The sequence below is a fragment of the Schistocerca gregaria genome, chromosome 8 (genome assembly GCF_023897955.1).
Source record: "Schistocerca gregaria isolate iqSchGreg1 chromosome 8, iqSchGreg1.2, whole genome shotgun sequence".
Taxonomy (NCBI): Eukaryota; Metazoa; Arthropoda; class Insecta; order Orthoptera; family Acrididae; genus Schistocerca; species Schistocerca gregaria.
In genome coordinates this window covers 312,602,850-312,629,905 of record NC_064927.1, presented here as the reverse complement: position 1 = coordinate 312,629,905, position 27,056 = coordinate 312,602,850, and the positions used below count along the sequence as shown (strand labels likewise).

The following is a 27,056-nucleotide window of genomic DNA, read 5'->3' as shown; positions in this document are numbered from 1 at the left end:
GCCACCAAAGGATGGCGAGGGTAGCACTGGTTGATAGCTTGTAGGCTGCTCAATGGGCCAGTACACAGAAGAAACGATTCCCCAGGGAATGAACAGATACACTGAAGTGCACGAGAGATGGCCACCAGCACTGCAGTGAATACACTGCAGCCACTGGGCAAGGGATACTGTTCAAATTGGCCTCCGTGGGCATAGGCGAAGCCAACATGACCATCAGCTATTGAACCATCAGTGTAAACCACTTCAGAGCCCTGGAACACATCAAGAATCGAAAGGAAGTGACAGCGGAGAGTGGCAGGAGTAACTAACTCGTTAGGGTCATGCAAAAGGTCCAGACGAATCTGCGGCCTAGGTGTACACCATGGAGGTGTATGCAGACAGACCCGGATGGGAGGTAGTAAAGGGAAGGACTCCGGTTCAGACACAAGTGATCGCATGCGAACCACAATTGTTAGCCCTGACTGGGGCCACCAATGCGGGAGATGAACTGCCATAAGTGGAAAAAGGAGACGGTAATTTGGATGCTCAGGAGAACTATGAATGTGGGCCGCATAATTGGCGGGCAGTTGTGCGCGCCTGACTTTCAACGGAGGGATTCCGGCCTCCACCAGTACACTGGTTACCAGACTCGTTCTAAAAGCTCCCGTCGTTAGGCGAACACCACAGTAGTACACTGGGTCGAGTACACGCAATGCGGAGGGTGCCGTCGAACCATAAATCAGACCCCCATAATCAAGGCAGGATTGAACAAGGGGTTTGTAGAACTGCAACAGAGTAGAGCAATCTGCACCGCAGTTGGTATTGCCCAGGCAGTGGAGGGCACTGAAGTGCTGCCAGCACTTCCACTTGAGCTGACAAATGTGAGGTAGCCAAGTCAATCAGGTGTCGAAAACCAATCCTAAGAATCAATACGTCTCCACTACAGTGAGTGGATCGTCTTGAAGGTGAAGTTCTGGTTCCGGATGAACAGTACGATGCCATCAGAAGTGCATGACACACGACTTTGTGGCCAAAAACTGGAAGCCATGGCCGTGGGCCCATGGCTGCGCTTTGTGGATGGCTCCCTGTAGGTGCTGCACAGCAACACCAGTACTGGTGGAACAGTACGAAATGCAGAAGTCGTGTGCATACAGAGAAAGTGAGCCGGACGGCCCTACAGCTGCTGCTAGACTATTAATGTCCATTAAAAATAGTGATACACTCAAGACAGAGCCCTGCAGAACCCGATTTTCCTGGATATGGGGAAACTATGGGAGGCACCAACTTGGCCATGGAAAGTTCGGAACAACAGGAAATTCTGGATAAAAATCAGGAGCGGACCTCGGAGACCCCACGCTTTCCGTGGATCAAAAAAGACGGCAACAAGGTGTTGGCGTCTGGAAAAGGCTGTTCGAATAGCAGACTAGAGGGACACAAGATTATCAGTAGCAGAGCGCCCCTGGCGGAAGCTGCCCTCTTATGGAGCCAGTAGGCCACGTGACTCCAGGACCCGACCCAACCCAACCACTGACACACCATACGTTCCAGCAGCTAACAAACAACTTTGGTGAGGCTGATGAGCCAATAGTTATCCACATCAAGCAGGTTTTTATCCGGTTTGAGCACCGGAACGATGATGCTCTCCCACCACTGTGAAGGAAAGACGCCATCGCACCAGATCCGGTTGAAGATGACAAGGAGATGGTGCTTGTAGTCATACAAGAGATGTTTAATCATCTGACTGTGGATCCGATCCGGTCCAGGAGCTGTGTCGGGGCAATGTGCAAGTGAACTGAAGAGCTCCCACTCCGTAAATGAGGCGTTACAGGGTTCACTGTGGCTTATAGTGAATGGGAGGACTTTCCTTGCCATCCGCCGTTTGAGGGTGCAAAAGACTGGGGGGTAATTCTCCAACGCAGAGGCTCAAGCCTAGTGCTCAGCAAAGTGCTCAATCACATTTGCATCGGTACATAGCATGCCATTGATGGTAATGCCAGTTACCCAAAAAGACATCTGACCTTTGAACAGACTTGGGAAGGTGATATATGGCACCCAAACGGTCGACATGTACCTCTCCCAACACTCCTGTTCCCGTCGTTTTACAAGCAGGCATACATGGGCATGGAGCCACTTGAAGGCTATCAGATGCTCTAGGGAAGGGTGTCACTTCTGTCACTGTAGAGCTCACAGATGCTCTGTCATTGCCTCAGCGACTTCCGGCGACCACCACAGGACAGTCTTTCGCTGGGGGCACCCTATAGAGTGAGGGATCGCATTTTCTGCCGCAGAAACGATTGTGATAGTCAGTTGCTCAACCATCACATCGATGTCACCATGTGGTGGAGAGTGAACTGTGACATCAGAGATGAAAGTTTCACAGTTAGGTTAGGTTAGTGTTGTTTAACGTCCCATCGACAACGAGGTCATTAGAGACGGAGCACAAGCTCTGGTTAGGGAAGGAAATCGGCCGTGCCCTTTCAAAGGAACCATCCCGGCATTTGCCTGAAACGATTTAGGGAAATCACGGAAAAGAAAGTTTCACAGTTCACCTTGTTTAAAACCCATATGGGCAGGCGCCTGTGGGCCTGATGCCGGAGCAGCAACAGGAAGATGGGGAAGTGGTCACTACCACACAGGTCATCAAGTGCCTTCCAGTGGATAGATGGGAGAAGTTCTGGGCTGCAAATTGATAAATCAATGGCCGAGTACCTCAAGCCACACTGAAATGTGTGGCGGCCCCAGAATTTAATAGGTGGAGGTTGAAATGAGACAGTAAAATCTCTGCCTCGGCCAATAAGCATGGTGTCACCCCACAAGGGGTTATTGGCGTTAAAATTTCCTAAAAGTAGGAAAGGTTTGGGGAGTTGCTCAATCAGTGCAGCAAATACATTCAGGGGAACTGCACCATCTGGAGGAAGATATACATTGCAGACAGTTATTTTGTGTGTTGTCCATATTCTGACAGCCACAACTTCAAGGAGGATTTGAAGGGGCACAGTTTCACTACAGACTGAGTTTAGTGTATAAACGCAAACTCCACCAGACACTTGATTTAGTCGCTACAGTTCATTTAATATCCCTTATAGTCACGGAGGGCATGGGCCCGCATTTCTGGCAATTAGATTTTCTGGAGGGCAATGTAGAAAGCAGGTGTAAAGCTTAACAGTTGCCGTAGCTCAGCCTGGTGGTGGAAAAAACTGCCACAATTCCACTGGAGGATGACATCATCATGAGACTAGGAAGGCATGGAACATTCAATGAGGCATTTTACACCTCAGAGTCACCTGTTGCCACCGACTTTTTGCCGGAGCAGCCTGTATCCATTGTGTCTGAGGGTCCGGGAAGATCCAGGTCCTCAGCAGATGCCAGAATCTCCACCCCCATCCTCAGACGCATAACTTACAGGTAGCAGTGGTGTGGGTGCCACTGCAAGTTCCTTGTTCTGAGGGGTCTTCTTTTTCAATTTTTTGCGCTGTTCTTTGGATTTCCCTGGGTGGGAGGACTTCACTGGATCAGTCTCTAGGACTGATGATGAGCATGAAGCCCTACGACCAGCTGCTTTTGGGCTCTTCAGCCACTGGCAGGTGTAAGAAAACTGGGAAGGGAGTGACCCAAGGAACCCCTTTCCTGGCGAGAGGAGCCGAAGAAGCCTTACCCTACTCTGGCTCAGAAGTGGGGACAAATCCCCAATGGTTGGGGGGCGGGGGTGGGGTGGGTGGGTGGGGGGGGGGGGGGGGCAGGTGTTGCTCCCAAAGTAGGTGGTACACGAGCAATAGGGAGGGAAGTTCCCCTTGCCATCAAGGGGGCAGATGTAGTCTCCCAGTTCTGAGAGGCAACAGGAATTCGAGGAACTGATAGGGTGAGAACTGTTCTTGTAGCGGCGTATGAGGTGGTCATAGCCACAGGCTCAAATGTTCTCTTAGCCTCAGTGTAGGTCAGTCAGTCTAGGGTCTTATATTCCATGATTCTGTAAAATCCTGTAGTCTGGTAAGCAAGGTGAATGATGCTCTCCACAGTTGACACAGATGGGAGGCGGGGCGCATGGAGTATTGGGATGCAATGAACATCCACAATCTCGACAGGTGAGACTGGAAGTACAGCAGGAAGACATGATGTCGAACTTCCAGCACTTAAAACACCTCATTGGGGGAGGGATCTATGTTTTGACGTCACAGAGGTAGACAATCACCTTTACCTTCTCTGGCAATGTGTCACCTCGAAGGTCAAGATGAAGGCACCGGTGGCAACCTGGTTATCCCTCGGACACCAATAGATGCACCAGATGAAATGAACACCTCGTTGCTCTAAATTGGCGAGCAGCTCGTCATCAGACTGCAAAAGAAGGTCCCTGTGGAATATAATACCCTGGACCATATTTAAGCTCTTATGAGGTGTGATGGTAACAAAAACATCCCCCATCTTGTCACAAATGAGTAATGCCTGTGACTGAGCAGAGGATGCTGTTTTTATCAAAACTGACCCAGAGTGCATTTTGGACAAGCACTCCTCCTCCTCCTCCTCCCCAAACTTGTCCTCAAAATGCTCCACAAAAACTGAGGCTTCATGGACATAAAAGATTCCCCAATAACTCTCATACATACAAGGCACCGGGGTGAATAAGCTTCACTGCCATCCTTAGCCTGGCGTTTCTCCCATGGTGTGGCAAGGGAGGGGAACGACTTGGGGTCATATTTCTTAGCCTTAAAGTTAGACTTTGCCTGCTTATAGACTGCTGGTGGCAGACAACCAGCAAGAGATGACGTACTATGCTTCATGCATCCTGATGCCACCCACTCCGACCAGGGGCTGTCCACACGGGCGCCACCCAGCCGCAGCAAAGACCACGTGGCAGGAAGGCCATTGCCGGGAATCCCAATACCCCAGGGTGACGGACATCTACTCCTTGGCATATGTGGGGAGTTAACGGCGCAGGCATCAGCAGAGCAATCCCTGTGTTGTTAGGGGACTACAACCAACAGGTTACATGGCTGCCCCACCACAATGGACTGGCTACTGTGCCGGATATGAGGTACAAAGAAGTCCATGGTCATCGTCGACTCAGAAAGTGACACTGCGTAGAGCACAATGGAAAATGCACCCAGGAAGGTGTCCTTGCCCAAGAGATGGAGAATGGGCAGGACTGCAATGCAACAACGAGAAAGTGGACTAAAGACCTCAATGCACGATGAACATGACGTACTATGTAAGGCGCCCTTCCCCAACTGGTTCACTCTTTGGGAAAATTTTTAAAATTGGAGGTCCAACCCTACAGGGGACCATCACATAAAGGCCTAAATGTGTGAGACTCCTTTTAGTCACCTCTTATGACAGGCAGCAATACCTCAGGCCTATTCTTACCCCTGGACCTGCAGGGGGGGGGGGGGGGGGGGGGGGGGGAGGGATTGTAATTCTACCAGACACAACAAAGGATTTGCAAGAGCAGTTAAATGGAATGCGTAGTGTCTTGAGAAAAGGTTATAAGATGGACATAAACAAAAGAAAGGTAATTCAATGTAGCTGAAGTAAATCAGGTGATACTGAGGGAATTATAATAGGAAACGGGACACTAAAATTAGTGGATGAGTTTTGCTATTTGGGCAGTAAAATAGCTGATGAAGGCTGAAGTAGAGAGGATATAAAATGTAGACTGTCACTGGCCAGTAAAACACTTTTGAAGGAGAGAAATTTAACTGTTAGGAAGTCTTTTCTGAAGTTATGTCTGGAGCGTAACCTGTCTGAAAGTGAAACATGGACCATATGCAGCTCAGACAAGAATAGAATAGGAGCTTTTGAAATGTGCTGCTACAGAGGAGTGCTGAAGATTATGCGGGCAGATGAGTAAGTAATGAGAAAGTACTGAATCCAATTGCAGAAAAAGTAAATTTGTGGCAGTATAAGAAAGGGTCAGGATGATAGGACACATCCTGCAGCATCCCAGAATCTCCACTTTGGCAATGGAGTGAACTGTGTTGTGTGTGTGTGTGTGTGTGTGTGTGTGTGTGTGTGTGTGTGTTTGTGTGTGTGTGTGTGTGTGGTGGGGGGGGGGGGGGGGGAGGAGTGTAAAAACTGCACAGTGAAACCTAGGTCGGAATACAGTAAGTAGGTTAAAATGGATGAAGGTTGCAATAGTTAGCCACAGATGAAGTTTGCATTGTGTAGAACAGTATAGAGAGCTCAAAGAAACCAATCTTTGGACTGCAGATAACAACAACAACTACTGCTACTACAACAGATTCTTTCCACTGATTTGGAATTTTGCTTTGCCCCCAGACTCACTGAAGATACCAAGGGTCGGTCATATGGGTTGATTTTTTTGCCTCTGTGTACAAGAGCTCTTCACAGAATCAGAGGTAAGCAACTTTGTTGTTGGAAATGAAGTTTGTAGCATCTTTTGCTGCTTGCTTGGTAAAAGCTGATGTTTGGCATCCACACTTGCCACGTTCAGTGTCTGATAAGCATACATCCTAAGACTTTTTGGACTTCACTTACAATTCATTTCGCCATTCCTTCTTACACTCTGTACTCCTCCCACTCCACCTGTTTTCATCCCAAATTCAATTTTTCTAGTATCTCTCTCTTCAGCTCTTTGTTTCAGAACCAAGAACCTTTTCTTCTTTCATCTACTTACCTTCGAGTCAAACAACTTCTGCAGTTGGCTTCGCTCTTCTTTGACCTTGAACCATTTTAAAATGTATCTCACTCTGCAGCAGAATGCATACAAATTTGAAACTTCCTAATATATTAAAACTATTTGTTGAATTTTGCATTGACCCATTCTGTTGGTGCCTGGTTACAAATGTTTGTAAATGGTTTCGCCATCCATCTATGTAGAGGTTTGTAATGGATTGTTCACCACTGTTTCCTCTCGTTAAAAAAAAATCCCTGTCACTGCCTCTTGATCTCAGTTTTTATCATTTGCTTTTCTGTACACCACCTGCACTCTATAAATAATTGTCAGATATGTTATTTCCTGGCAGAACATTGTACTTTGTTTCCGATTTGTCATGAATTTCTGACCTCCTGCCCACTGGGTGTACTGTTCTATGTCCCTGCATTTAAAAAAGAAGTTCTCGGCACTTAACTGCTGTTCTTGATACTAAGTGCGCTGAAAGTGTCAAGGACTCTCGGCATTTTGCCTTCAAGTTGATAGACTGTTCTGCATGTGGGGCCAGAATTTCATTTTCCTCAGTCCTTAATGAACAGAACAATCCTGACACTGTTCACTTCACCTGATGTGTTCCATTCTATACGAAAAATCTCTGTAAACCATACTCTCTCTTAATTTTTTCCTTGATTTCACTTGGACACATGCTATCAATACAATTTGTTCTGGCTTTACAACTTGCCACACTTTCCAAGCTCAAATTTTTTTATGTTCATTTTTCTACATATATAAGTGGTTGGTGTCAGTAATGCACTCTGACTGTTAACTGACAATGCTTTTATCTGCAGGAATGTATTTTCACTGGGCAGTTGAAAGAAACTGCAGAAAACCTGGACAATGTTTTCAGTAGCTCTAATCAATAGCACTTCTCCATAGTGTCTGCTGCACTGTTAAAATATGTAGTGGTGACACTATGGAGTGATATGAAATAAAACAAATTTGTGAAATTAGTTTTAGTCGAATGAAAAATTACATTTAATGGGAGAATTCTTTGGAAGTGTACTGTATCTGGAAAAAACTAATGGAAATGATACTACTTCTCCAGTATCTAGAGTCTGTACTGTGCAGATGTCTCCCCAGAAGGAAGAATCACAGAAGGCATAAGGGAAGAAGAAATTGAATTAACAAGATGTAGATAGTGCAGTTAAGAAACTGAATAATAATAATAAGGCACCAGGAGAATATAGGATAATGGAAGAGATGTTGAAAGCAGGGGGTGGGAAACTTCTGAAAGAGATGTATAATCTCGTAAGTGAAATATCAAGAAAAGAGTAAATCCTGAAAGAGTGGTAGTGAGCTACCATTATCTCACTGCACAAAAAGACCAATAAAAGGATTTGTAGTAATTAGAGGAATTTCTCTACTAAGTGTAACATACAAAGTGCTATCATTAATAATTCTGGAAAAGCTGACGTCTTTTGCTGAAGAAACTGATGGAGAAGACCAGGCAGATTTTGGGGGCAGGAAGATCAACCAATAAGCAGACGACATTGCAGCCATAGCGGAGTCAGAGGAAAAGATGGCAGAAACTGTAGAGGATTTGACAAAGAATGCCAGTATGACTGGATCGAGGATTAATTTGAAGAAGATGGCAGAAGTATCCAGAGAAGCACCTAATAATGTCCCATTACAGGTTGGAATATGGAATATAACTGAAGTGGAAAATTTTAAGTAGTTCGTAATGTTGTTCAACAGGCATAATTACCTATAACAAGAAAATAATCAACTTACTTCAGTGCGAAACAAATATCGTCAAAAAATCTGTCAGTTAAGACCAAACTTAAAGCCTGTAATGCAGTGGTGGTACCAGTGTTGTTATATGGGACAGAAATGTTAAGTACCACAACAAAGATGAAGAGAACAAGCTGATCTTTGATCGTGAGAAAGATCTTTGGACCAATCCGCTTAGAGAACACATGAAGACATAGAAAGAACCAGGACCTGTAGGACAACTGAACATCAAGCAGAAAATGAAGGTGCACAGAATAAGCCTGGCAGGGCACACTGCCAGGAGGACAGAAACTTATGAGAAAACCTGATGGAACTCACCCAATTGGAAGAGCAAGGAAGTGATGGGAAAATTGACTGCAGGGCCTTCAGCAGTCCGGTGCCCATGCGAAATGGGTCAAAAGTGCTCAAGACCACTATCTGTGGGGGAACAAAGTAAGATCATCGCATGACCTTCAGAGTCTGTGTTCGCTGATATGCGTGTATGTCCGTATCATGTAGTCTAACAGAAAATGTTAAGGGTTTCAAACACTGCGTTGCATCAGATCTATGCAGCTCAAACAAAAGTATAAAAGCAATAATAATGGCAAAAATGGTCTTGTAAAAACTGCTTGGTAAACTTAAAGCCTGTTCATCTGCTGATACCACATTTCAATGGCAGTCAGTCAAGACACAATGAAAGATCACCCGAATAGTATGGTTTGGTTTGCAACACAGTACTCCCTTCACCTCAAAATATTTAAATAGGGGTGGTGTTCACAAGTATTTTACAATAGCAGTTTTTTTGCACCTTATTTATTAATTAACATGAGTCGATGTACTCGATGTACAGGGATCTCTCAATGTACTCTCCCCCCCTCCAACGTCAATGTACCATTGCCACCTTCCTGGGTAGCTTCATTATTGTGTCACAAAATCACTGTTTGGGGGTACTACACACCCACTCATGGATGCTGCCTGCAATTCTTTGATGTTGCCAAATCTTTTATCCTGCAGAACGTCCTTCATGTTATCAAATGAAGCTAAATCTGTTGGGGAAAGATAAATATGGTGGGTGTAGCATAACAATGAGTCCCAGTGATGCCAACTTTGCTCATCATTCCACTGCTAATGACAATGACCTGTCCCCTAAACAGGAGTTTCTTTACCACACAGCATAGTTAAACCGTTAAGAATATCTGTACTTCTGACTCCTTCCTTCCACAAAAACCATGCTGACTCCTTCCTTCCACAAAAACCATGCAAGTCCCTCTTTATCCATGATAGTCACCTTCCATTTTGTCCATAGCTTTCTCTACAAAAAAAGATTGCTGTCCTATCACAACACACAATGTTCACAACTGTCATCTAGTGTCTGCACAGTGTTCTGGAATCTGTTCACTAGGTCACTGTTCTACAAGAGGACTTGCCTGTAGTTTGAGCAGTATTAGTAAGACAACACAACTGTAAATCATTCCAAAATACCCCTTGTAATTCTGGACTTCTTCAGTGAATTGGATGGCTAACAACCACTTCGGCAGTCCCATTACATCCATCTTTATCTAAAACTCAAATTGCTCTGCTGTTGCTATCTACGATGTGCTTCAGTAGACTCTTATTATGATGATATGGGTTATCAGTGATTTTGGGGTGGCCACAATTGCACCAGTAGAAGCCATCACTTGATACAAGTAAGAACTTTAGACTCAGCTCATAGATCGATTATCGAACTGATCTCATGTGCTCCAAGAATCACCCTCAGCATTCTTTCATGAACAATAGAAACTATGATTTTAACATCTGGATATCTTGCTAACCAATAAACCAGGCACAAATTATTCAGGAAATAATTTCATATTTTTCTGAATTCATTCCTTCTTCTTGGCAGGAGCAATCAACAATCTTCCATATTAATTTTCCAGGCAGCTTCCCTTACTTCAGTTGAATTAGTAGCATGATTAATGGAAATCAATAATTTTGTCTCTGACCTCTACTTATGCTCGTTATTTATAAATCCTGTGCCCTCTCTTACTATCAGAAACTCCATATTTTTCTGCTCTTGGTCTACTCCTGAAAATTTACAAGAGCCCGCTTCCTCTGTATTCTTATAATAAATCAAAGTGTGTCATCTGCCTGGAGATCAAACAACATTCAAGTGGTTTCAGAAAACTTTGTTAGAAACAGACCAGAGTTTCAGGGAACAGTTGCACTGAAATCTGTAAAAAGGAGGTTTGCTTGAAGGAATTCTTGGAAAGTCCCACTGCCAAAACACTATGTCTGAAAGGCAAATGAAGCTTACTGTTACTTATGTTTGTGTAAATAATATTGTTGTAACAGTGTCTATGGTGAGAACAAAAGGTGTTTGTTGTTGTCGTTGCGGTCTTCAGTCCTGAGACTGGTTTGATGCAGCTCTCAATGCTACTCTATCCTGTGCAAGCTTCTTCATCTCCCAGTACCTACTGCAACCTACATCCTACTGAATCTGCTTAGTGTATTCATCTCTTGGTCTCCCTCTACGATTTTTACCCTCCACGCTTCCCTCCAATACCAAATTGGTGATCCCTTGATGCCTCAGAACATGTCCTACCAACCGATCCCTTCTTCTGGTCAAGTTGTGCCACAAACTTCTCTACTCCCCAATCCTATTCAATACTTCCTCATTAATTATGTGATCTACCCATCTAATCTTCAGCATTCTTTTGTAGCGCCACATTTCGAAAGCTGCTATTCTCTTCTTGTCCAAACTATTTATTGTCCATGTTTTACTTCTATACATGGCTACACTCAATACAAATACTTTCAGAAACGACTTCCTGACACTTAAATCTATACTCGATGTTAACAAATTTCTCTTCTTCAGAAACGCTTTCCTTGCCATTGCCGGTCTAAATTTATATAGTCTCTACTTCGACCATCATCAGTTATTTTGCTCCCCAAATAGCAAAACTGCTTTACTACTTTAAGTGTCTCATTTCCTAATTTAATTCCCTCAGCATCACCCGACTTAATTCGACTACATTCCATTATCCTTGTTTTGCTTTTGTTGATGTTCATCTTATATCCTCCTTTCAAGACACTGTCCGTTCCATTCAACTGCTCTTCCAAGTCCTTTGCTGTCTCTGACAGAATTACAATGTCATCGGCGAACCTCAAACTTTTTATTTCTTCTCTGTGGGTTTTAATACCTACTCCGAATTTTTCTTTTGTTTCCTTTACTGCTTGCTCAATATACAGATTGAATAACATTGGGGAGAGGCCACAACCCTGTCTTACTCCCTTCCCGACCACTGCTTCCCTTTCATGTCCCTTGACTCTTGCCATCTGGTTTCTGTAAAAATTGTAAATAGCCTTTCGCTCCCTGTATTTTACCCCTGCCACCTTTAGAATTTGAAAGAGAGTATTCCAGTCAACAGTATCAAAAGCTTTCTCTAAGTCTACAAATGCTAGAAACATAGTTTTGCCTTTCCTTACTCTTTCTTCTAAGGTAAGTCGTAGGGTCAGTATTGCCTCACGTGTTCCAGTGTTTCTACAGAATCCAAACTGATCTTCCCCAAGGTCGGCTTCTACTAGTTTTTCCATTTGTCTGTAAAGAATTCGTGTTAGTATTTTGCAGCTGTGGCTTATTAAACTGATAGTTCAGTAATTTTCACATCTGTCAACACCTGCTTTCTTTGGGATTCGAACTATTATATTCTTCTTGAAGTCTGAGGGTATTTCGCCTGTTTCAAACATCTTGCTCACCAGACGGTAGAGTTTTGTCAGGACTGGTTCTCCCAAGGCTGTCAGTAGTTCCAATGGAATGTTGTCTACTCCGAGGGCCTTGTTTTGACTCAGGTCTTTCAGTGCTCTGTCAAACTCTTCACGCAATATCATATCCCCCATTTCATCTTCATCTACATCCTCTTCCATTTCCATAATATTGTCCTCAAGTGCATCGCCCTTGTATAGACCCTCTATATATTCCTTCCACCTTTCTGCTTTCCCTTCTTTGCTTAGAACTGGGTTTCCATCTGAGCTCTTGATGTTCATACAAGTGGTTCTCTTGTCTCCAAAGGTCTCTTTAATTTTTCTATAGGCAGCATCTACCTTACCCCTAGTGAGATAAGCCTCTGCATCCTTACATTTGTCCTCTAGCCATTTCTGCTTAGCCATTTTGCACTTCCTGTCGATCTCATTTTTGAGACGTTTGTATTCCTTTTTGCCTGCTTCATTTACTGCATTTTTATATTTTCTCCTTTCATCAATTAAATTCAATATTTCTTCTGTTACCCAAGGATTTCTACTAGCCCTCGTCTTTTTACCTACTTGATCTTCTGCTGCCTTCACTACTTCATCCCTCAAAGCTACCCATTCTTCTTCTACTGTATTTCTTTCCCCCATTCCTGTCAATTGTTCCCTTATGCTCTCCCTGAAACTCTGGTTCTTTCAGTTTATCCAGGTCCATCTCCTTAAATTCCCACCTTTTTGCAGTTTCTTCAGTTTTAATCTACAGGTCATAACCAAATAGATTGTGGTCAGAGTCCACATCTGCCCCTGGAAATGTCTTACAATTTAAAACCTGGTTCCTAAATCTCTGTCTTACCATTATATAATCTAGCTGATACCTTTTTATTATCTCCAGGGTTCTTCCATGTATACAACCTTCTTTCATGTTTCTTAAACCAACTGTTAGCTATGATTAAGTTGTGCTGTGTGCAAAATTCTACCAGGCGGCATCCTCTTTCATGTCTTAGCCCCAATCCATATTCACCTACTACATTTCCTTTTTTCCCTTTTCCTACTCTAATTCCAGTCACCCACGACTATTAAATTTTTGTCTCCCTTCACTATCTGAATAATTTCTTTTAGTTCATCATACATTTCTTCAATTTCATCATCATCTGCAGAGCTAGTTGGCATATAAACTTGTACTACTGTAGTAGGTGTGGGATTCGTATCTATCTTGGCCACAATAATGCGTTCACTATGCTGTTTGTAGTAGCTTACCCGCATTCCTATTTTCCTATTCATTATTAAACCTACTCCTGCATTACCCCTATTTGATTTTGTGTTTATAACCCTGTAGTCACCTGCCCAGAAGTCTTGTTCCTCCTGCCACCGAACTTCATTAATCCCCACTATATCTAACTTTAACCTATGCATTTCCCGTTTTAAATTTTCTAACCTACCTGCCCGATTAAGGGATCTGACATTCCACGCTCCGATCCATAGAACGCCAGTTTTCTTTCTCCTAATAACGACATCCTCTTGAGTAGCCCCTCCCGGAGATCCGAATGGGGGACTATTTTACCTCCAGAATATTTTACCCAAGAGGACGCCATCATCATTTAATCATACAGTAAAGCTGCATGCCCTCGGGAAAAATTACAGTTGTAGTTTCCCCTTGCTTTCTTCCGTTTGCAGTACCAGCACAGCAAAGCCGTTTTGATTATTGTTACAAGGCCAGATCAGTCCATCATCCAGACTGTTGCCCTTGCAACTACTGAAAAGGCTGCTGCCCCTCTTCAGGAATCACACGTTTGTCTGGCCTCTCAACAGATACCCCTCCGTTGTGGTTGCACCTACGGTACGGCTATCTGTATTGCTGTGAGGCACGCAAACCTCCCCACTAACGACAAGGTCCATGGTTTATTGGGGGGGGGGGGGGGGGAAGAGAGGGGGGGGGGGGGACAACAAAAGGTATATTATGGTATTTATCACTGAGGAATACAGCCACACCCTTGTGAGCCTCTCAGAGCTGACAGTGTCCTACTGGGGAAGTTTAAAGTGGATCCCCAGCAACAACAAACATATTTAATCTTTATTTCAAGAAGAACTTTTGTTCCCTGATCCTGTTTTGAATTCACAGCAAAATGAGAGTCATTTCATCAATGACACCTATCAGCTCCCCTTCAATTTAGTTCCCGCACAGGTGGTATGCCTGTGACTGAAGGAGAAGGACTTTTTTTTTCTTTTGCTTTCTGACAGATATTCATATCTTATACTGGATCCTTTTGGATCATCAGGTAATATTAGGGCCCTCTTATCTATCACATTTTGTCATCTGATTATTTAGTCTCCTTTTATAGTCTTCTCTCTGAAACTTTCATAATTAGTTGTTGTAAAGATTTCATAACCTTCTGGAGGATTGTACTTTCTCTGCATAATGTCTGTTCGGAGGCAACTTTGCAATTTTGCAACTAAATTTTTACATACTATGACTGTTGTATCATTTGACAAGTATGTCTATATTGTGTAAACCTCTCTGCTGTGGTTAGTAGCTAACAACAATGAAAAGCTGAATGGCTCAAAGGTGTTAAATAAAGGACACATTTAATTAGTTTTAATTCCTATTTTTTCTCATCCTTAGAATAAACTACTACTTCACACCAGATGGTTATTAAGCTAATTAATGAAAACTGTTGGTAATGAACATTGTGTTCCATCACAAACAGTTTCACCACATTTCAGGCAAGCTGTATATGTACTATCTTAGTTGATCCTCTTCTCATTCAGCACAGAGGACTCAGAACAAAACAAAGAACTTCGACTGCTGCAGTCAGCATTCCACTAGCGGCATATCTTATTATATCTTACAGATAAGTCATTGGCTCCCACAAAATTTCACCACTATTCAGCTGTCTGTATATACTTAATTACAAGAGTTATAGGAATAATTGCCAGACAATAAACAAGACAGTATAGAATTACCTAATGCCAACGACTATTTTTTCCCCGTGAGCTATTACAAAATGAGAAAATGTGACATAACAGCAAAGTGAATAGAAAGTTTCAGAGTATGGAACTCCTGCTATGAGTCATTTGCATAGAAAATCAACTTACATGGGATGCTGACACTCCTGGTTGATAGCTGCTGCTGGTAACATGAGAACTGTTGTGCTGCGGTTGTGCAGACACTGGCTGGGCTCTGATTGGATAGCCAGATGTAATACTTCCAGTCTTAGCACCCTACAAATTTGTTAGTAAATAGATATTAGGAAAACAAATCAGAATAAATTTGGACTTGGAAAATAAATGAGATCAAATATTTCATGATGGATGAAACATCACACACATTTAAAAAAAATTTTTAGGCCACCCTTTCCTGGCTCAAATTTTTCTACACTATTAATCCTTAAATTATTCCAAATAAGAGTATTTATGATGAACTGAAAAGGAAAGCTTTGTACAATTGTTATGCTGTAACTACAGGGTGTTTCAAAAATGACCGGTATATTTGAAACGGCAATAAAAACTAAACGAGCAGCGATAGAAATACACCGTTTGTTGTATCATGCTTGGGACAACAGTACATTTTCAGGTGGACAAACTTTCGAAATTACAGTAGTTACAATTTTCAACAACAGATGGCGCTGCAAGTGATGTGAAAGATATAGAAGACAACGCAGTCTGCGGGTGCACCATTCTGTACGTCGTCCTTCTGCTGTAAGCGTGTGCTGTTCACAACGTGCAAGTGTGCTGTGGACAACATGGTTTATTCCTTAGAACAGAGGATTTTTCTGGTGTTGGAATTCCACCGCCTAGAACACAGTGTTGTTGCAACAAGACGAAGTTTTCAACGGAGGTTTAATGTAACCAAAGGACCAAAAAGCGATACAATAAAGGATCTGTTTGAAAAATTTCAACGGACTGGGAACGTGACGAATAAACGTGCTGGAAAGGTAGGGCAACCGCATACGGCAACCACAGAGGGCAATCCACAGCTAGTGCAACAGGTGATCCAACAGCGGCCTCGGGTTTCCGTTCGCCGTGTTGCAGCTGCGGTCCAAATGACGCCAACGTCCACGTATCGTCTCATGCGCCAGAGTTTACACCTCTATCCATACAAAACTCAAACGCGGCAACCCCTCAGCGCCGCTACCATTGCTACATGAGACACATTCACTAACGACATAGTGCACAGGATTGATGACGGTGATATGCATGTGGGTAGCATTTGGTTTACTGACGAAGCTTATTTTTACCTGGACGGCTTCGTCAATAAACAGAACTGGCGCATATGGGGAACCGAAAAGCCCCATGTTGCAGTCCCATCGTCCCTGCATCCTCAAAAAGTACTGGTCTGGGCCGCCATTTCTTCCAAAGGAATCATTGGCCCATTTTTCAGATCTGAAACGATTACTGCATCACGCTATCTGGACATTCTTTGTGAATTTGTGGCGGTACAAACTGCCTTAGACGACACTGCGAACACCTCGTGGTTTATGCAAGATGGTGCCCAGCCACATCGCACGGCCAACGTCTTTAATTTCCTGAATGAATATTTCGATGATCGTGTGATTGTTTTGGGCTATCCGAAACATACAGGAGGCGGCGTGGATTGGCCTCCCTATTCGCCAGACATGAACCCCTGTGACTTCTTTCTGTGGGGACCCTTGAAAGACCAGGTGTACCGCCAGAATCCAGAAACAATTGAACAGCTGAAGCAGTACATCTCATCTGCATGTGAAGCCATTCCGCCAGACACGTTGTCAAAGGTTTCGGGTAATTTCATTCAGAGACTACGCCATATTATTGCTACGCATGGTGGATATGTGGAAAATATCGTACTCTAGAGTTTCCCAGACCGCAGCGCCATCTGTTGTTGACAATTGTAACTACTGTAATTTCGAAAGTTTGTCTGCCTGAAAATGTACTGTTGTCCCAAGCATATTGCAACAAACGGTGTATTTCTATCGCTGCTTGTTTAGTTTGTATTGCCGTTTCAAATATACCGGTCATTTTTGAAACACCCTGTATTAATTTTGTGTGTGCACAGCTTCATAGTTCATGGGTGAAATCTGTGTTACATTTGACCACTACAGGCCAATGGCCTGCTAATAGGTCAGTAGATGCATGCGCAGCCTGCTGGCTGTGCCTACTGTTGCATGCGCAGCCTGCTGGCTGTGCCTACTGTTGGACCTAATAAATATATAGGCCAGAGTACATGCCTTTGCCAGCGATTTGTGCATTCCTTTTTGTATTGTACTTGTCTTTCACGTGTGTGTATTGTTCAAGCAATAAATTAAAGTTTTCTTGGGTAAGAGCACTTTTTGATGACAAGTACAGGTTTCTAATCCAGGTGTTCCACTTCAGTCATTAGTCCTTTGAGTTTAATTCCCACGAAGGCAGTGCTCAAATCTCTTCACAAGCAACAACATACACAGAAAGTTGCTATTTCCTGTTTAATGACTACACTGACACACCTGGCAGCCATGCCAACAACATGTCTGCTGCTGTTTCCTGTGAACAACGATGCAACAGAAGACCAGGATGATTACAAAACACCCACAGCAACATTTCCAGGCATTTGGTGTAACAGACATAAACTTGTCCCACGCCTTTTTTTATAGTGGAATTCACCATGCGTGTATCAGTTGTTGTGTCAGCTCGTTCCCTTACAAGAACCTTCGAGTCTCTTTAGATCAGATGTGCGAGTTACTTTCTACCTATCACTATAAGCATAAAAACATTACTGCTGTTCCTGTGGAGTTTTGCCGCTGCCAAAAGCAGCCAAAACAGTCATACAGGGCAGGGACTCAGCTGTCATCATCATTTTGAGATAAATGTTCATAAGGAATCCTATGCAGATAAAATGGTTCATGGTGCAATTATACGTTTTGCTCCAAAGGCAAGTTTGAGAGTGAGATTTACAGTGTAGAAATCCTACCCTTCAGAATTATTAACATAGCTCAGTCATTGAAGTTTCACAAGCCGCAGTCTGTCAGACAGAATCCTGGTCTGAAGTTTCAGAAATCAGTCCCTCTCATCCCTTCCAGCCATCAGTCAGTTCATAAGGGAACGAAGATGCTATTGCAGCAGTCCAGCAGAGGTCTCAGCATAGTATAGGTAATCGACCTTGCAACAACAATAGTCCATGTCACAAAAGCTACATCCCTGTGCTCCACTGCCTTCATGCCCATACTGCTTCATTTAACATGAATGGACATTGTGTCCCAAGTGCTGGGCAATGTGTAATAGATGCCATATGAAAGGACGCATTGCTTCTGTATTTTACTCCTTTCCCATCCTGAGCAAGGATGAAATGAAAATGGATGTGAACAGAGTGTAAATAGTGACAGTGTCTCAAAGCAAGTTACACTGATGTGCATGTGTTTAAAAAGTAATTGAGAGCGCAGGTGTAATGGGTGCAGTAGCAACATTAATAAATTCTCAGACTTATGTGGACTCTGATTCACCCCTTCTGACTCATTTCATCAGGACTGGTGAGTTATAACAAACAACAGATTTCCATTCTTGGAGAGTTTTTTGTACCTGCGACTTATAGGCTGCGATTTGTTTATTAACATTGCTAGGTGTGGACAACACTTACACTGAAAATCTATCCAGTTTGGATGCTTTTAAATTTTCTGAATAATCCTTCGAGAATGAAGTGCACTTGGTTTCCAATCAAGTTCCATATCAACAGTTAGGTGCTCTCTGTGCCAAATTTTCCTTGTCTATTTTCTCCAAGACTGGGTTGTGCAACAGAATTTCAAGTACATATTATTATGGAAGTCTGCCCATTCCCATTTTTACTGGGCTCATCTGGTACTGGTAACTTGACAAGATCAAGTAAAAGCAGAAAGAGATCATCTCCTATCCCTTGATGTTATGCAACTTCTTTCTTTCAGTAAATGGTCAGCACCGCTGCTGATAGACAAAATAAAACCTACCAGTAAATTACGGCTCTGCAATGATTTTTTAAAATATACTAATGCTCAGTCACAATATTATCAAAAGGAAAGTTGCTACTCACCATATAGAGCAAATGCCGAGTCGCAGATAGGCACAACAAGAAGACCGTCAGAGAATAAGCTTTCGACCAACAAGGCTTTTTAAAAATACACACACACACACACACACACACACACACACACACACACACGCACACACACACACACACACACGCACACACGCGCACACACACACACACGCGCGCGGCTGCAGTCTCTGGCAGCTAAAGCCACAGTTTGGCCTTGGCACTGTCTCTGCTTATAAGTATATGTATGGTTCTAAACGCCCCCTGATCACTGACCACAAGGTCGTTGTAGCTAGGCTCAATACCGTTTCTTCCAAATCCATCAGAAACAAACGCAAAGTAATTTTATTTAAAAAAGTGGATAAAGTGTCACTAGAAGCCTTCCTAAAAGACAATCTCCATTCCTTCCGAACTGACTATGCAAATGTAGATGAGATGTGGCTCAAATTCAAAGATATAGTAGCAACAGCAATTGAGATATTCATACCTCATAAATTGGTAAGAGATGGAACCGATCCCCCGTGGTACACAAAACAGCTCCGAACGCTGTTGCAGAGGCAATGGAAAAAGCATGCAAAGTTCAGAAGAACGCGAAATCCCGAAGATTGGCTAAAATTTACAGATGCGCGAAATTTGGTATGTACTTCGATGCGAATTGCCTTTAATAGGTTCCACAACGAAACATTGTCTCGAAATTTGGCAGAAAATCCAAAGAAGTTCTGGTCGTATGTGAAGTACACAAGCGGCAAGACGCAGTCAATACCTTCGCTGTGCAGTGCCGATGGTACTGTTACTGACGACTGTGCCGCTAAAGCGGAGTTATTGAACGCAGTTTTCCAAAATTCCTTCACCAGGGAAGACAAATAGAATATTCCAGAATTTGAAACACGAACATCTGCTAGCATGAGTTTCTTAGAAGTAGATACCTTAGGGGTTGCAAAGCAACTCAAATCGCTTGATACGGGCAAGTCTTCAGGTCCAGATTGTATACCGATTAGGTTCCTTTCAGATTACGCTGATACAATAGCTTCCTACTTAGCACTCATATACAACCGCTCGCTCACCGATAGATCTGTACCTACAGATTGGAAAATCGTGCAGGTCGCACCAGTGTTTAAGAAGGGTAGTAGGAGTAATCCATCTAACTACAGACCTACATCATTGACGTCGGTTTGCAGTAGGGTTTTGTAGCATATACTGTATTCAAACATTATGAATCACCTCGAAGGGAACGATCTATTGATACGTAATCAGCATGGCTTCAGAAAACATCGCTCTTGTGCAACGCAGCTAGCCCTTTAGTCGCACGAAGTAATGGCCGCTATCGACAGGGGATCTCAAGTTGATTCCGTATTTCTAGATTTCTGGAAAGCTTTTGACACCGTTCCTCACAAGCGACTTCTAATCAAGCTGCGGGCCTATGGGGTAACGTCTCAGTTGTGCGACTGGATTTGTGATTTCCTGTCAGGAAGGTCGCAGTTCGTAGTAATACATGGCAAATCATCGAGTAAAACAGAAGTGATGATATCAGGTGTTCCCCAGGGGAGCGTCCTGGGACCTCTGCTGTTCCTGATCTATATAAATGACCTGGGTGACAATCTGAGCAATTCTCTTAGGTTGTTCGCAAATGATGCTGTAATTTACCGTCTAGTAAGGTCATCCAAAGACCAGTATCAGTTGCAAAGCGATTTAGAAAAGATTGCTGTATGGTGTGGCAGGTGGCAGTTGACGCTAAATAACGAAAAGTGTGAGGTGATCCACATGAGTTCCAAAAGAAATCCTTTGGAATTCGATTACTCGATAAATAGTACAATTCTCAAGGCTGTCAATTCAACTAAGTACCTGGGTGTTAAAATTACGAGCAACTTCAGTTGGAAAGACCACATAGATAATATTGTGGGGAAGGCGAGCCAAAGGTTGCGTTTCATTGGCAGGACACTTAGAAGATGCAACAAGTCCACTAAAGAGACAGCTTACACTACACTTGTTCGTCCTCTGTTAGAATATTGCTGTGCGGGGTGCGATCCTTACCAGGTGGGATTGACGGAGGACATCGAAAGGGTGCAAAAAAGGGCAGCTCGTTTTGTATTATCACGTAATAGGGGAGAGAGTGTGGCAGATATGATACGCAAATTGGGATGGAAGTCATTACAGCATAGACGTTTTTCGTCGCGGCGAGATCTTTTTACGAAATTTCAATCACCAACTTTCTCTTCCGAATGCGAAAATATTTTGTTGAGCCCAACCTACATAGGTAGGAATGATCATCAAAATAAAATAAGAGAAATCAGAGCTCGAACAGAAAGGTTTAGGTGATCGTTTTTCCCGCGCACCCATTTTTATTGTACTGCACTTGTCTTTCATGTGTGTACTGTTCAAGCAATAAAGTGAAGTGTTCTTGGATTAGCACAACTTCAAACCGCAAAAGGAAACTTTCACCTCTTTTGCTGTCTCAAGGTGTTTGGTAGCAGCAAGTAATAACTCTTTAAGAGGCTGTACTAAGTGCCTGTGTAAATGCTGTACAGATAAATGCCTAGGAGACCTGTTGCCACACTATGCTCATGTCTATTAATATACCATAATTACGTTTCTCCTTTTTCCTATTTTTTCCACGACACTTGTGATTTTTAACAAAAGTCCTGGTGCCCCAAATTCTCTCTAGGAGCAGCGAAATGTCCCACATTTTTGTTTTACATAATGAGATTTTTTTTTTCTTTCTGAACTAGTGACCTGTCCCGATGCAATGCTTTGTTTTCCAGAAGTTTTTGAACACTAAAATTATGCTTCATTTGCACAAAAAAAACTGAATGGGCTCTCAAGTTCAATATAATATATAAATATTTTGGAAACTTGGTTGTACTTTGACCATGTAAGCAAATGCATGTGTTTTAACTTCGGTGTGTTGTACTCTTGTATGGTGGTTTAACATTTCCAGCGCTTGTGGCAGCGACTTTTATAACTACTTAACAGTGAATGCAGTTTCAGGTACAGATAAGCAACTTCCGGAGCAAAAAGCCAAAGTTGCTTAGCACATAGTGATGCATAACCAGAGTTTCAAGTCCACGGGATGCACCACTGACGTAATTAAACCACTGTTCGACAAGAACATCTTGTGCTTGTAGATAAAAAGCAAATCAGTTATCAGAAACTTAACTGCACCATTTGTTATGGAACAAATAATGAAGTACTAAAATATGCAAAATTTACTTCAGTGATGACAGATTTTACTGTCACATGGACTTCAAACTGGTTCATTTAAGAATTAGGCTTTATGATCCAGATAAAGGCATCATAGTGAGAGTGCTGGAGTTAGTGAACTTTGGTGTTGAAAGTGTAAAACATCTGGCTTGGAAGCATTCGATTTTAAGAACAAATTAGTAGCAATTTCAGCTGACAGTACAAACTGCAATTATGAAGAAATAAAAGAAAAGAAAAAAAAACAATGTTTATTTTAAGTTGGAACAATTTAATGTTTATGCTGTACATTTCATGAGTTCGCTAAAGCAGAACACACACAACTTTTAGGGCATTGTAAAACTATGCCATAACCTGCCTCTTCTACTAGCTTTTAGAGTTATTGATGTTTTCCAAGCATGTCCTATTTTCTCTAACAACATTCTGTTCATTGAAAACGAAAATGTAACTATAATTGACATTGCAGGCAAATTAAATATGTTGCTCAGAAACTTTGAAGGCAAACAATCCAAAAGAATTTTGATATCTGCAGTAAAACAGCAGTTACATGACTTGGAAAGTGAGACGCTAGTGACATTTAATCATTTTAATGGTATTACCACAGCTTTTTTTTATACCTGCATTGGATATATTTGTGAATGGTGTGAACAATTTCTAGAACTACTTTACCAATACAGTGGACTGTGCTCAAAAAAACTACCAGCTCCATTAGTGTTCAAGAGCTCCATTAGTGTTCAAGGACTGTACAGTTTTGTAAAATCTAGTGTTACAAACTTCACCATGGATGAGGAAGAACCATTTTATTAGTACTGCTATGTAAGCAAATTTTGTGAAGGTAAACTACTCGACTGGAATATGAAATCAAATACTAGTGTCAGTGAAATTTTTATTCATTTACACAATGAACAAGTGTATCAAACATATCACAAGCTTTGTTGAATATTCATTGGCTATTCCAGGTTCTAATGCATCCACTGTATGAGTATTATCAACAATTAAACTTTTGCAGACTGATTAAAAAAATAAGTAAAAGTTTTCACAATGATTAAAAACTCACACTCATTAGCCTCTCTTGTAAGGGCTTCTACAATTTAATATGTAACGAAAATAAACTTTTAAAGTAAAGAAACGCCACTAAAAAGTACACATCAAGTACCAGTAGATCATCAAAAGAAAATGTGTGAAATTTGTGTTTGTATTTTATTCGAAATTGTATATGCAGTCTCAGTTTTTGGCTCCATGTTACACAGAGCACTACTTCTACAATTGTTCAGTTTATTAGTTTATCAAAATTAATGTGCTTTATGAAGGCTTATAGCAGAATAAAAACTGTTCAAAATTTGACATACTTTTTTTAATTGGGATGCATATCTGACAACCTACATGCATGAAGAACCTAAAATTAATTTTGAACTGCTGCAACATTTTTAACAGCCACACCACACATGTAATGGGCATAGAGAAAAGTGATATTCTGCTATAAATATGGACAATAGCTTGATTACTTTGTCACAGCCCAATTCCATTGCAGTTCAATACCATGTTTACTTATTTACCCACAAAGCTTTCCTGACTGTAATACGTAAAGGGTTGCCTAGAAAGTAATGCACCACATTTGTTTTTGCCCAGCCAAAAACAATGCTATGAATGTGAAACGTTACATACATATTACATGAAGTCTCCTGAGTGAGCCTGCCAAATTTCCATCACTTCCAACAGATAGCATAGTTGCAGGACAGTTTGAAAATGGCATCTGTGGGTGATCTGCATTACAAGCAACGTGCCATCACTGAATTTCTCACTGCAGAGAAAGAAACTGTGGGGCATATTCACAAACATTTATGCTTGTCTATGGAGCACCTGCTGCCGACAGAAGTACAGGAGGGTGTGGTCATCAGAAGGCAGTACGGCAAAGCACCATGATTTGCAGCATTCGGAGAGGCCATCCACAGCTGTCACACCTGACATGGTGCAGCAAGCTGCTGCCGCCATTGATTAAAGGATGCCATTTGTGGAAGGTATTTTGAGGACGATGAGGAGGTGATTCACACAGTGAAAGACTGGCACTGCCACCGGGACAAGGACTGGTACTGACAGGGTGTGCACACCATTCTTTCATGTGGGTAATTCTCATTATGTTCAATAAAGAATTGTTGAAGCAAAAAATATGGTGCATTACTTTCTGTGCCACCCTCATGTAATTGCTTCATAAGTACTGTGGTTCACTGCATGCACAATGCACACATGTACACGGATACACATGCAGGTGTCGGGGGGTGGGGAACCACACACACATATGACGTACAGAAAACTTATCAGTAACATTGCACTAAATAAATGAATTTTTCATTTTATCTTCAAGAGATACTGTACTTTCTAGTTTAAAGTCTTGTGTTTCAGGTGTTCTACAAATTATGCTCATGAATAGAAGCAGTGATGTAATAAGAAAGACCTTAGGGTTTTAATAAAAAGTGAGAATGATGAAATAATTTTTATCTTATGTACAATGCTATTTTAAAGTTGTATCCCACTATTTCTAACAGCAATTTTAAAAGCTGTTGTCTTACTGACTCAACAAGGAATTTCTGTTCATGTCTTATGCATTTTTATCAGACCTAATATGGCAATTTTATGTATGTCCATTTTCATAAACAAAATGTGTTATTTTCAAGCCAGATACAGCTGAAAACTACTGCTCGAGCACACTGCATTCACAGTTCATGATAACGGCATGTTCCATGTTATGTGCCAGCTTGTTTCTGTGTGTGCACCTACTATAATGTAAAGTGTGATGCCGACCTCTATACTAGCAGCAACAGGAGAACAGATCATTTGTTTGTTAATTGTATTGTGAGCTAAAGTAGAAGCTAATTACATATTTAACTTTATCTGTGTGATTTTGTAGTTTAAACATAAATTTCTTGTGTATCTGTATAGTGTAGATTTCTATCATCTTTAGAGTTGATGGAGACTGTGAATGCAGCGATCGGATGGGAGCTGAGTTAGTGACCCTTTGTTCACAGCTCCAGACAGTGCTGGCTTCAACCAAGCAGCTTGAGGCTGTTGCCAGTGGGCATCACTTTCAGGGGTCGGATGTGGGTATCCAAGGGATATTCACCAGCACATCATTCCACTTGTCCCCTGATCAGTCCATAACTGTGATCAGCCTGTTTATTGTCACACTGAGGTTGACCTCTCATCTGTGATTAAATGAGAGTTTGTTTCAGGGTGTGGTAGGTAGTGAACGACTTTCTGAGGGACCAATTGAAAGGCCTCCCTGGCTTTTCTAGCAAACAGATTTCAGGCTCTACTTGTGGCTCAGAAGGACTCTGAATCAGCTACAATCATTAGTCCTTTCTTAGTGGAAGCCTCTCAGCCTACAAGGTCTGGGCATTCACAGGGGGATGGGTTGGGGTAGTTGGGAGCTCCAACATTAGGTGTGTCATGGAGCCTCTCAGTGATATGGCTGCCACAGAGGAGAAAAATATAAAGTGTGCATTCTCTGTGCATACTCAGATATGGAATGGGTCTATCCACCATATGCCACGAAGAGCACAGAGTGCAACCAGCTTCAGGTATTGGCTCATGGATGTTCATCACTTTGCATTGCAAGAGGTTATGTCTGGTTTCCAGCAGCTATCTGATGTGGTAAAGACAGAAAGTTTTGCTCGCAAGGTGAAGGCAGGGCTTGGAATCCATTACGCACAGGAGGCAGCTACATGGGTAGCGGGTGCAGTGTGGAGTGCACTGCATGGTTGTTTAGAGTAGCTCAAAAAAGTGAAAATACAGTTTCAGTCCCATAGGCTGCAGATCAAACACAGCAGGAAGGAAGACCTAGGAATCTTTGGGATTATGGTTGCAAATGGTCCTAGATGTGTTCGGTAAGAACAACATTTTCAAGTACTAATAGAAAGCACTGAAGCTAAAATCTTTACAGGTATTGAAAGCTGGCTAAAGTCAAAGATAAGTCCAGCCAAAATTTTTGCCAGGGACCTGATGGTGTTCAGAAAGGATGCATTAAATTCAATTGCGGTGGCACCTTCCATGTTGTTAGAAGTAGTTTATGTTATAGCAAAACTGCAGTAGATAGTTGATGTGAGTTAATAGGCCTTGAGGTTATACTTAACAATTAGAATAAAAAAATAATTGTTCTTTTGACTAACTCTCTTCATCAGATAATATAGATGCTGAAAGCTTCAACAAAAAAAATTTAAAATTGGTGGAAGGCATACACAATTGTTGAAAATTATAGTAAATGCTCTCTCTGATAATTATTTTCAGCAATTAGTTCAGGTGCTCATTCAGAGTGTAAATGGGTGTGAGAATATACTAGCCATCTTAGAGAATAATAATACTGAGCAAAAAAGGAGCATCTAGATGGATGCAGGGATTAGTGATCGTAAGGTCATCATAGCAAGACTGACAACCCTAACATCCACATCCAAAAAAAAAAAAAAAAAGAAACACACACACAAAAAAATACATATATTCAAAAAGGCACATAGAAACTCACCTCACTCCTTCCTTAAGAGATAGTCTACATTTCTTTCAGACTAACTATGGAAGTTTAGATCAGATGTAGCTTAAATTCAAAGAAACAGTGCTGATGACAGCTGAGAGATTCACACCAAGTTCAATAATTAGAGATGGAACAGATCCACCACAGTAGAAAAAGTAGGTCAGAATACTGTTGAGAAGCAACAAAAAAGAGAGTGCTGGATTTAAAATAATGCTACACCTTAGAGATTGGTGTGTCTTACAGAAGTTAAA

General features: G+C 42.1%; 1 protein-coding gene across 3 annotated transcripts in view; it reads right to left on the bottom strand.

Annotated features, from left to right (window-relative positions):
- Positions 1-27,056, bottom strand: part of LOC126284090 (G protein pathway suppressor 2) — a 111,463-nt gene that overhangs the window by 4,981 nt on the left and 79,426 nt on the right. For all 3 annotated transcript variants that reach the window (XM_049982738.1, XM_049982739.1, XM_049982740.1), the window contains one exon: positions 15,173-15,298. In XM_049982738.1, the coding sequence (XP_049838695.1) occupies positions 15,173-15,298 (126 nt within the window). The remainder of the gene's footprint in view (positions 1-15,172; positions 15,299-27,056) is intronic.